The sequence below is a fragment of the Cavia porcellus genome, unplaced genomic scaffold (assembly GCF_034190915.1).
Source record: "Cavia porcellus strain 051 isolate PalLab524CR breed Dunkin Hartley unplaced genomic scaffold, mCavPor4.1 scaffold_6, whole genome shotgun sequence".
Taxonomy (NCBI): domain Eukaryota; kingdom Metazoa; phylum Chordata; class Mammalia; order Rodentia; family Caviidae; genus Cavia; species Cavia porcellus.
Genome location: NW_026947489.1, coordinates 20,141,505 through 20,154,246, shown reverse-complemented (window position 1 = coordinate 20,154,246; position 12,742 = coordinate 20,141,505). Strand labels below are relative to the sequence as shown.

The 12,742-nt window shown below is 35.4% G+C and overlaps 1 protein-coding gene across 4 annotated transcripts in view; it reads left to right on the top strand.

Annotated features, from left to right (window-relative positions):
* Ntrk3 (neurotrophic receptor tyrosine kinase 3) overlaps nt 1-12,742 on the top strand; it is a 382,309-nt gene that overhangs the window by 351,169 nt on the left and 18,398 nt on the right. For 3 of the 4 annotated variants that reach the window (XM_063250018.1, XM_063250017.1, XM_003475257.5), the window contains one exon: nt 11,276-11,434. In XM_063250018.1, the coding sequence (XP_063106088.1) occupies nt 11,276-11,434 (159 nt within the window). Of the gene's footprint in view, nt 1-6,745; nt 6,792-11,275; nt 11,435-12,742 lie in introns of all 4 variants that reach the window. The other variant, XM_063250016.1, reaches the window with a different exon arrangement.

Below are 12,742 nucleotides of genomic sequence, written 5' to 3'. Positions count from 1 at the left end.
TTCCACTGGTTCTGGAATTAGTATATATTCTGAAGCCATGTTTGCTTGCTGAGTGTTGGTTTCTTTATGTATAATATAGATTACTGTGATTCCTTTATATCACATCAGAGTTGTATGAGGATGAATGCTTTGAATCTCTGGCATAGAAAGTCTTTTGTGTATTCTTTGGACTCCACTAGCTGCCTCAATGTCTCTGTCATTAGACAGGAAGGCTGAGAATTTTCTAGAGTTCAGCTGCATCTCTCTTTTACCCTGGGTTTCTGCTAATTGCAGCAAAGTCAGAGTCGCTGCAGTAGAAATATGCAAGATTTCCCTGCTCTGGAAAGCTTAGCTTAGAAGAGAAAGGACAGCATGGGTGGGGAATTGTAAAGACCCAAGGGTGGTGATGGGGTGAGTGCCATGTAGACCATTGTCTCCCAGCAGGAGGTGGAGCCTGAAAGCCTGTGGCCATGTCATGTCACTTCGGCTGTGTCTGTTACTTTTGCCCTCAAGAGCAAAGCTGAGACCATAGACTAAGGACTGGAATGACAGAAATGGGGTTTGGGGTTTTAGGCAGGCACCTCTTCCCATAGTTACCCATTCTTTCTCCTTATCAACTAATAGCCTGATGATGGTGGAAGGCTTGGGTAAAGACAAGAGACAGGACTCCAAGCTTTTCATTTTTATACATTGTCTTGGCTATTTTATTCTGATTTCTGGGACAAAACACCCATCACCCAAAATGAAAGAAAGAAAGGCTTATTTAGCTCACAGTTTGTGGAAGTTTCAGTCTACAATCAGCTGGCTCTAAGACTGGGCAGTATGGTTCTAGAGCAACTCTTCCAAGCAGCAGCCAGAGCAAAAGGGAGGAACAAGCCTCTTCTCCTCCCTTATATTGTACACAGGCCACCGCTAGCCCCAGAGTGGGCGTGACACTCACAAAATCTCTGTGCTCTCCTCTTGTGCAGGATGAGGATATTTACAAAATAAGAACACTGGCTCCCTGCTGTGTCTCTCAGTTAAACTTCTAAACTTCTCAAGTTGATGCGATGTATCAACCATAACAATCCACCTCTTGTCAACTTGGCAATGAGACATATTTCTTTAAACCAGCCTCCAGATACAAAGGCATGCTTATTTTTAGCATTCACAACTTAAACATTGTAATACAGGTTTAACAATCCTTAAGAACCAATATTAAGTATTTCCACATAACATTACATTAGAATCATAATATTTTGTCTTTGACTCCCCTCCAAAGACTCGTGTAATCTCTGTATGTAAAAGGCACATTTAGTTCATCTGCATGTGTTGCTGAAGTCCTAACATTTTCAGCATTGCTGGAAAGTCCAAATCCCAAGTCTTCTCTAAGATAGAAGACAAACCTTAGCTGCAAGCCTGTGTACAAATGAAAATGTTAATTCCAACATGCAATAGCACAAGATAAGAATTTTCATTCCTAAACTTCCAAACAGGAGGGTAGAAAGGATTGGGACAAAAGCAAGTCCAAAATCCATTGGGGCAAATAGTAAATCCTATAGTTCCACGTACACCATTTGAGACAAGCTCTGGCAAATTGTGAGTTCCAAAGGGCTTGTGTGATAGCACTTCTGGTGGTTACCGATCCCATGGTGTCTGTCTTGGGCTGGCTTTACTCTCTCCTTTTAGGTTTCCTTAGATGATCCATGTTCCTGACTTTTCCAAACTTTTGGAATCTCCTGTGCACCTTTGGATTCACATTCACAGCTCCACACACAGTGGCCTCTCAGGGGAACACTGTCTGGCCTTCTAGGGCTTCTGAAATCAGAGTGGAAGCCTTTTCAACCTCAGAACTTGTGCATTCTGTATGCACCTAAAACCAGCGCCACGTGGATGCTGCTAAGGTCTGCCAGCTGTAGCAGTAGCCAGGCTTGTCAAGTTGACACAGTGTAGCAACCATAGCACACACTAAGTCTCCAGACCACTGGCCTTCAAACTTTTATGCCCCTAAATCATTTTGAAAGCCATACCCTGGCGCAGCCTAAGTTGCCATCTGTAATCTTTAGCATTATTTTAAATAGTTGCAAGTGATGCTATTTCCAGAATATTGTAAACATTGGCATTAAGAAAATACATCATTCCTTTAATGCATCTAATGAACTTTAAATACCAGAGCAATTTGTTACAGCATCTATTAAACACATGAACAAGTTCTTAAACCGTCAGTTTTACACGGCTCCTTTTTCTTCATGAATTTATATTTTCATTCCAGTTACCCCATCGAATTTTATTATTATGTAATTTAGTTTTATGCTTGAAAGCCTTTTACTGACCATTCTATCATAATCTACTGTGACCAAAATATGTATGGAGATTTAAATTTAATTTTTAATGTCCAATGACTCTAAGTTTGAAGATGTTAGGAGTTTTAGAATTGAGTATTATTACCATTATTAGTGCACAGAAACAGGCAATTGATCAAAAATAATATCTCTATATATCCAAACTTTTGATGAAAATAAAAGATAAAAATTTTAATGGAAAAAATCTCATACTTTTCAATGACTAAAAGTATTCATTAATGAATGCAGTATTATTTATCTTTTAAATTAGGAGGATTCAGGATTAATTCTATCCTTGTTTTCATTTTTATACTGCAAAAAACAAGAAATGTTGTTTACAATAAAGAAATGCATGGGAAAAGAAGGGACTCTTGTTATTAAAATGTGATTCAATTCTTAAATTAAGTAGTTATTTGCCTAAATTCACATATTGGTCCCTTATCAATAAGTATTTTTAATCTTTTAGGTTTGCCCATCCTTCATTTATTTGAAAAACATTGGAAGCTTATCAGTTTGCAAATGGAATTGTTTCTTAGTTACTAGGGATTTTGATTTTTACCACCTATAATAATATTTCATGGAGTTTTTTCCTTTGTATTCTGTAAGTTTGAATTCCTGAGGTTTAGTATATGTAAGACATTTATTTTTCCTTCTAAGAGTGGTATATTTGGGGTGAGGAGGATTATTTAGAGGTATAGATTCAATATAAAATAAATGTATGAATCTATAAGGGATGTCTGAGTAGGCTTTTAGGGACAGAGTAAAAGTTGCAATGGACTTCTGCCAGATCAGAGATGGAAGAGTCCAAAATGGCTGCCTGTGTGCAGGTGAAAATCCAGCAGCAGTTGAAGGTTGAAGGTTGAAGGTCAAAGGCCTGGAATTGCACTGCAGAGTTACCATGGGGGTTTGTGCCAGAAAGCTGAAGGGTCTGAGTTGTGAGACTGAAGGAATTAGAGACCAAGATCAAAGAGCTCCCCTGAAGAAAAGGGAAGTCTTCCTTTTCCTCTTTTTATTCTGACCAGACTACATATTTATTGGTTTCACTCACCCACAGCCTGTGTAGGTCTTCCCTCTTTGTTTTATGCCCTATGGGTCAAACATCCACAGACACACCCAGGATTTATTAATCTACTAGGCAATTCTTACTCAAGTCAAGTAGACACACCATAATTAATGATCACATTGGGCAAGAATATTTGTAGGCTGCAGGACTTTTTAAATTCACTTTTAGAAAAAAAAAACTATACTGGAATTAAGGTTCTACAATATGTGTCATAACTACCCTTGCCCAAGTATATGCTGGCAAGACCTTAAGTATCCCCAAAGTTCTGAAGACCTGGTTTTGAAATCACTTCAGTGGACACTGTATTCTATCCCTGTCTGTTACAAGGGCTAGGACTCTAGGCCTCTTCCAGGGAAGAGTCTTCCTAGTGCGGGAGCGTCGGAATATCATGAGGTGCGCTTCCCATCAACAACAGCAAAGGATCGGAAACAACACAAGGGTCCACTAACACGGGGCTGACTGTGTAAGCTATGGCACAGTTATATGCACAGCCATGTCCTTTACAAGGAATAAGCTGACTCCAATGAAGGAAACAAAATACAGAACAGATAAGTGAATCTGGATCTCTACTTGGGCCTCATGGCACACACCTATAATTTCAGCACTCTGGGTGGCTGAGGCAGGAAGATTGCAAGTTCCAGCCCAACCTGGGAAAGACTTGGAGACTTAGTTAGATCTTGTTTCAAAATAAAAAACAAAATACTCAAAATGTAGCTCGCTGCAAATGTCTTTAGTTAAATTCTCATTACCACGAAAAATAAAACAAATGAAACAAAATAAAACTTATTAGGCAGTAGAAAAATAATAGAAACCCAAAATTTTTTCTTGTAGGTAGAGGATCAGAATAGTATGAAGAGAATAGAGATGGGAACATATTTTGCTTGAAAGGACCTTGTTTTGTTTTTTAACCTTGAAATAATGTATCAATTCTTATGTGATTTGCAAGCATCATCAAATCACACAGAAACTAAAAACAAAACAATGCTTAAAAATAAGAAGGAAAGTGAGGAAAAAAGACTAATTATGTAGTAAGTTGGTGTTTCTGCATAAAGGAACTTCAAACAACTGAAATAATCCTGAGAGCTGGGGTGTGGTTCAGAGGCAGAGCACTTGCCTAGTGTGAATGGGACCCTCAGTTGGATTCCATCACTGCAGAGAGAAAAAGCTATGTAACATCATAGGAATCGATGTTCTCAGCATGAGAGAGAAGTGCAAGTGTAACAGTCAAAGGAGTTACGTAAAGCTCTGTAATCCTAACTTTGAATTTAGAAAATCCTGCATGAACCCGTGTTGTATTTTATCTTAAGAAAAATTTTTTCCTATCTCTTAAGTTTTCTACTATAGAGATCTAGAAATAACAGTAAGCACTTCTAGGTTCCCTATGCTAATCTCTGAGCTCTGTTGTTCATCAAAAGGATCAGAAATCTTTGAATACAAGAATGGAGCAGGAAATATACAAGATGATCCTAGAATATTCTTTCACATCAGATAGCAAGGATGCTCCTGAAGACTACTGAGCTTAGGTGAGAAGATACAGGTGCCATTTTGTAAGAGTATGGGAATCATATTCAGGACTTTGTGTTTGTAGGAGCATGTACTTATTCTGCTGAGCTATATCTCTAGCCCCTTTTAAAAGTTTAGCATTAACCAAAGATGGGATATCAGGCAACAAAATTAGGAACTACAACAGAAAAAACCACACTGATCCCCCACCACGTGTGTGTGTGTGTGTGTGTGTGTGTGTGTGTGTGTGTGTGTTAAAAAGGAGTAAGTGTTAATAATGCTTTTTAGAAATTAAAAAAAAACATATTTGTCACTGGTAGAGACTGTAAGGGAATGAATAAAGGGAAAGCATGAAGTATCCATTTCACCTGTCTGTATAAGCTGTTGTAAGATTCTGATGAGGGAAAGTTTTTATATATAAAAGATTTCCAGCCAAAATATGTAGACAGACTGAGGGATTGCTGAGATTAGAATGTCACCCTTTTACAATCACTAATGAAATAAAGGGCCTGAGTAATGAGCACCAGTGACTGCTAAAATTTTTGGGTGAAAGGAAACCTCCTAATGAGTGAGACAGATCTACTGATCGGTCCCCAAAATGAAAGACAGACATACTTCGCACCTGTTGTGTTGTGGAACTTGGAGTTGATCAGGAACTGATCCATATAAAATCAAGTGTTTTTGATTATAGAAAATGCAGTAGGTTGAGGACTGCATGAAATGATCCATGGAGATAAAATGAATTAAACTAGAACATGAAAATTCCTGTAAAACAAATCATTCAAGAAGAATGTGGGAGCAAACGTTGCTAAATTCAATATGTAGATTTATTTTGGATCAAACTTTCTTAAAGCACTTGAGAACATAGGAGAAATTACAACATTAATATTAAGGAATTAGTGGCATTTTGGTAATGCTAAACAAGATAGTCATTATCTCTGTCAATTCAAAAATGTGTCTTCCAATATTTGTATTCTTTTATTCAGAGTTTATAAATGTTTTTCCACAAGAGAACAGGTAGTAAACATTTTAGGCTTTCAGGTAGTCTCTAACACAGCTTTAAGGTGACAGTATTATATCCACATACCCATTTTTAAATGAATGAGAATGATAAAATAAGTTTTCCATGACTTACACTTCAGTATACCCTAGACATATCTGTGTGTCTGTACACATAGCTTTACCTCATTCATTAATATCTACTGGGTATACCTTTAATGATGAACAAACACATTTTCATCCTTAGGAACAATGAAAATACTGACTTCACCCAGACATTTTCGATACAAGAGTAAATATTTGTCTAAGACTCCTGGAAATGCAATTGCTGAGTTTGATTTCACTTGCATCTTTAGTGTAGATAGATTTTACAAAGAATCTGCCCTAAAAAAGTCCTCTCAGTCTCTCCAGTTGTCTAGTCAAGTAAGTCCTCATCCCCCTCTCCAGCACAGATAACATCCACCCTCCCAGTTTTTTTTCATATGACATTCAAATATGCTTCTCTGTTGTTTTATTTGACATCTCTTCATATGTTTGTGGCCATTAGTAAGCTATTTTGTGGGTCATCTGCTCTTAACTTTCACTTGTCTTTCTGCTGGGTTGCTTTGTCTAACTAGTTTGAAGAACTATTTTATATTACATAGATTTCAATTCTTTGTTTGTTACATATGTTACATATATTTTCTGTCATTTTTCTGAACTATGATTATGTTTTCTTTTGCCATGCAAAAGTATCTAATAAGTTGTATCTCTAAATCTTTTCCTTTATGGCTTCTTGGACATATGTTTCATGTAGGAAGGCTTTCCATTCCTGAGTTTATACAAATAGTTTTGTAAGTTTTCTTCTAATATGATTATTGTTTTGTTTTTTTATGTTTAGCTCTTTAATCCATCTGGAAATGATTTTTGTATATGGTGTGAGGTAGGTATCTAAGTGTATTTTTTAATGATTAGTTCATTGTCCCAACACCTCTATTACTAACCCATCATTTCATATTATTAAATTCCAGTATTTATATATGGGTCTACTTCTCGACTCTCTAGTTTGTTTCATTAATAAATTTGTCTATCCCTATACCAAAACACAGTGCATTCATTGTGTAGTTTGATAGAATGTTTGGCTAATAGAGTAAATATCCATTATTGTTCTATTTCAACAAGATTTTATTGGATATATCCAACCTGAGATGAATTTTGAATTCATCTAGTCAATTTCCATTTATCATTCCATTGGGGGTTGCATTTAGATTGTATTGAATTTTTAGATTAATTTGAAGGAGGAATGAGAGGTTAATGATATTCTTCTTATCCAAGAAAATGATAAAACTTTCTACTTATTTTGATTTTATTTTATGACTTTCACCACTGTTATTTAAACAATTTTTATTAACATTTATGTCAAGGAGTTTTAAATGATTTTGTTACTATTGTACAAACAGTGTTATTTCCCATTTTATTCTGAGATCATTGTCACTGGTATAAAAGTATTTTGGCTATTATGTGTCCCTCCTGTATCTAGGTAACTTGCTAATGTAACAGTTTTAATTGCTTTTTAGTTTATGGTTTCCTTTTCAATATTTACATCCTACTTTAAATTTCTTTGACTAGGACTTTTTAAAAAGTGTTTCATAAAATCAGTTGTTCTGATATGTAGCACCCTGAGCGAAACATATTACCTTCTATTACTAATGGATTAGGGCTTTTAGTAAGAAGTGAGTATTGGAAATTTTAGGCATTTTGGAATGGATTTTTTTCTTCTTTTAATTTAGTAAATGTAAACACATATTTCCTAAGGTTTAGACCTTTTAAGTTTATGTTATATTCTTGAATTATACATGTAATTCCTGTGATACAGTGTTGATTTGGAGACTTCATTCATAACATAATTTTATACATATGTAAATTGTCTTTTTCTGTATTTATATATTAAGGCTATCACTTAAAGTGACAGTTATGTTATCAGAGATATTGAAGGCAAAGAGAGTGGTTTGAGAACATTTCTAACTTGTTTTTGTTTTGCAAAAATATAAGCAGGATGAGGAAGTTTAGTGGAGCTCACCCTTAGAACCATCTAGATCTTGTGTTTCTAATGCATTGATTATTTGTACTACAACTTTAATCATTTTTGTATTCAGGTTTGTTGCTTTTCAACGCTATTTTCTAGTAAATCAATTATTGCCTCTGTATTTTAAAACTGTTGTTTTATCATTCTTAGCTTTTTATATTTATCTCCCCCACATTCCTTGTTACCTTATCATGGGTGTATACAACTTTGGAAGAATTAGCAATTGATTGCACAGAGAAAGTTTGCTTTTTGTCTCTTTCAGTTGTTTGTTTTGCTTTGTTTTGTTTCATTCCAAGCTGCCTATTTATTTTACTTGGTCTTTATAATTTATCTCTTCTTCATTTTTTTTTGCACTTGTTTTTAGATTGCTACTATTTGTTTGAGTCTTTATTTACCTTGGTTATATTTTAACTATTTTAAAAATTACTTAGGGGTTCATATATTTGTTTTCTAAGAATTACTTTAGGTATATTTCTATTAAACAGTAAATAGGATTTTGGTTAGCATTATAATAAGTTTAAAATTTATTTTCATGTTTTCTTTACCAAATGGTTTTTGAATTGCTGAAAGGGAACATTTTGAAATGTTGTCTTTTTCTTCTTAATTTCTATTTTACTTTTTGGATAAGAAAGTATTTCTTATTTTTATTTTATATGGATCTTTTCCTCTTAGAATTTCAGATTTCCTTTGAGGTTTAATATGTGATTGTTTTTTTCTAAACTTTTATATGCAATTTAAAATTATTACCTGAAAACGTTTTAAGGAGTCCAGAACACATATATAGTCACAATATATTTCTATTCATTGAAACTCAATATTTTTGTTTTTAAAATGTATCTTCATGTACATTGTCATCTTGACCTTTCAATTTGTGAAAAGTGGTTTACATTTTCATTATAATGATAGCTTTGCAAGTTTTCTTTTATTCATACCATATATATAAATATATTTGGGGGGTTTCTAAGGATGAACCCAGGCCCTTCACAGTGAGCTACAACCACAGTCCTCCATATATTTTTATTCTGAGGTTGGGTCTCTCTAAGCCAGTAAGTTGCCCAGGTTGGGTATGAACTTACATTCCTCTTGTCTCGCTTAGCCAGTCAGAGCACTAAAATTAGAGGCATGTGGTACTGTGACAAATTTATATATTCTTTCTATTTATTTATATAGCATTGCTATACAAATTTAGCATAAAATTTCATGATTATTGTAACAGTGAATTTTCCATCTTTAAATATATTAAATGTGATATGAAAATTACACCAAACCACTTTATTTTAGTGTTTGTTTCTGAGTTCCTTTATCAAATAAAATAGAGAAGCAATAAAAATGTATAAAAATAAAAGTGGCCATAAATACCTATATATTCATAAGTGCATATGTATGCATATATTTATGTCTATGCAGCAGTACAATGTACATGTATATACATGGGCAATTATATTTTTATTTCATTATTTTCATTTTTATATCCTTTTATTCTTTTCAATTTTTTTGCAATTTTGCTTAGGTTTGGCTTTTCAAAATAACATGAATCTTGTTCTTTATCTAAAGTTTTCTTAAGAGGCAATATAACTTATTTGTATTTACTATCTAAAATGACATTTATAAAATTTCTTTTTCGTTTTTCATTTTATTATAACTATTCCTATTTCTTCTTTTGGTAGTCTTCTTGGTATTGGTTAAATTATTTAGCTATATATTTTGAAAGCTGGTTAGGAATGTACAATTTTTATCTTTCTACAAGCTGCTTTAAAATTTTAGCAAGCATATTTAAACCTTAACTGTTACAATAAACAATTGATGAGTATAAGTAAGCTCCTTTTCTTCCTCTCTAAATGGTAAAACCTTTATTGAGCTTGTAAATTATTTCTGCATCTACTCTTTGATACATTTATTGTTGAAATTATCTGGAAGTTTCATTCCAAATAAATGTTGGTAGTGGAAGTTGCAGTGGTACTGTTAGCATTATCGACATTATTATTTACTGTATACTTTGTTTTACAGGAAGTCTTTATAAGTACTGCATTGCCTTTCACTGCCAAATTAGCAATTATTGTTTACATTTAAATAGAATTTTGTGACTTTTTGCTTTATAGTGTGTGTAATCTTCTAAGTCTTTGTATATCTTAGATTGCTTTTTTCTGTTTTTCCAGAAAGCCTCCTCAGTTAATTTCTGCTTCTTTACTTTATGAAAGGCTGTGTGTAGTGAAATGTCTGAATCTTTTGCTTCGTCCAAAAGAAACACCTTTTGTTGTCTTTGTACTTGATGTAGAATTACCCTGATTATAAAATCTCAGGCTCAAAATAACTTTCTACATACCCATTATGATCAGTTATTTCCAGCAATACTTCAAGTAGAAGAGAAAAACACGGCTTCCTTTTTTAGAAATAAGGCCTCCCAAGTCATTCTTCCTTAAATGCTCATTAATATTTTTCTTCCAACTTGTCCATCGTGCAAATGAAAAATTTGTATTAATAGTTCACAAGAAAATCTATAGAGAACTCTTTCTTAACCAAAGCTAACAACAAACTCCTGTGTGTTGGTCAAAATATCCCCATTTTCTCAAGCTTTATTTAGCAATGATGCAGTTAGTTCCTGAGTTTTAAAACACGCTGTGAATTTTCTTCCACTTATGCTAATACCTCTAGCCTGCTGAGCGGTGAAGTTCTGCCTAACGTTTTCCTCAGGACAGAGCATCACGTGCTTTGCACTGTCAGTCACTGTCTCTTCCCTTGGATAAACCCACAAGTGGCTGATGTCCTTCTTTTTGAAGACTGTCTTCTTACTGAGCTTTGTGGTCTTACTGAAAACTATCACAAGTTTGTATCCCGTCCACCTGGTATTAGCACCTGAACACCATGCTCCTGGAGCTTCTCTATAGTTGACATTCTAAATTCTGAAACATCAGGGTTGCCAGGAATACTGTACTTTCCCCACCTTAGCCAATGAGTCTGGCTTGATCTGTTTTTCTTGAAGGGTCACGCAGTGATTCTCCTGACTTCCTTTTGGACTTCCCCTTAAGGAAAATTTTAAGATTCTACCATAATACCACATTTTGCAAGCTTCTCTCTCACTTAAGATCACTTGGTGATCTTTCTTAACATCCAGAGTCAAGGAATCTACCACTCCTCAGTTGCTACCTGTAGTTGCTATTCTAGTTGTTTCTAGTACCGTGAATGTGGGTGTCTGTGTCTCTGCTCAGCCTCAGATACAAGTTGATAAAATTGTGGCTATGAGAATCAGGTGCATGGAGAGTGCAGCTATGTGTAAAGGGTGCAGAATGACACGACTGATTCTGGCTATCTTGTCACTCTGTGTGCCTCTGTCTTGACCCTCTTCAGGTAGGAGGACACACCATGCTCCCCATCCGCTGGATGCCACCTGAAAGCATCATGTACCGGAAGTTCACAACAGAGAGCGATGTGTGGAGCTTCGGGGTGATCCTTTGGGAAATCTTCACCTATGGGAAGCAGCCTTGGTTCCAACTCTCAAACACGGAGGTAAACATGGGAGGCAGCACAGGAATCCTGATTTGGAGGCAGGCTGAAAAGAGACGTCTCAGGCCTGGACTTGGCCACAGTGTACTAAGCATGCAGTGGGATTTGGAGCCAGTAGAGTGAATGTAGGCATACATGGGAAGACAAAATTTCTCTGTAGGGGGCGGGGGCTGTGATTGTAGAAATGTGGAATAATTTTCAAAAGAGCATGAAACCAGACATCTAAATTGAGACACAAGTCACAGTTCTGTTTGTTCTGCTACACTTAAAAATCACAAATGTTTCACTAAGACAGCAAATGAAAACAAAGAACTCCTGTGAGTTTTTCAATTGTGCCATCTTGTGGAAACACCTACCCTTTAGTATGTCCAAGTAAATTGGGTTCCCGATGGTTTTAGGCATGCCAGGCCCTGAGATGTAGAGGGATGGTGAAATGAGAGGCCCCATTTCAAATAACTGATTGGTCTATGTGTGGGTTTCCAGTAATAAAATAAATCATAGTGGTAAGGTTAATGATAACAAATATGCAGTATTTTATAATTTTCATTTAAAATAACAAAATACTAGTAAATGAATTTTAGTAGCAGCTAACATTTAACACCAGGTACTTTGCTAAGCACTTTACATATAGGAAGTCAGTAATTTTTACAAAAAACACCTGTAGAGATTCTTGCCAAAGGAAAGGGGATTGCTTGGGATCCTGGATTAGAGGAATCAGAGCTTCAGACGTGAAATCCCTGGGGCAGGGAGAGAGCCTGGGCTATGGTTCTGGGCTCACCTGACTCCAGATCCATCCAGATGCTTTTCCAATATGGGTGGACAGATCTGTGGTGCCCAGAGAGTTAATATAGTTCACAGATAAGAAGGGGGATCAATCTCCTACCCCAGCTGACCTACCAGAACTTCCAATTCTTTTTATGGTCTTCTATTTTCTGGCAAAACATGAACACAAAAGCTTTTTAGTATTTAAATCTCATTGTAATATTCAGTAAAGTGTCCTGTAGCTTAGAAGTTATATCTATTTCTGCTCTCTTATATCCTGACCACTTAATTAAGTGAAGTTCAAAGATCAAAAGAAGGCTGTCCTTTAAATCTGTAGTATCTTACCATTCACAAGCTCAATGGGGCCAAACTACAGTTCCTAACGTAGGAAAAAAACATTTTGACAACCTTTTAATATAGGGAAAGAATTTGTTCCAGAATCTGTTATAGTCTTTTAAAAAATATTATTTTCCCGGAGAGTGAGAAGCACATATGCACACACATGCACCCACATGCCTATACATGCATGCAGACATGGCTGTGGTGAGC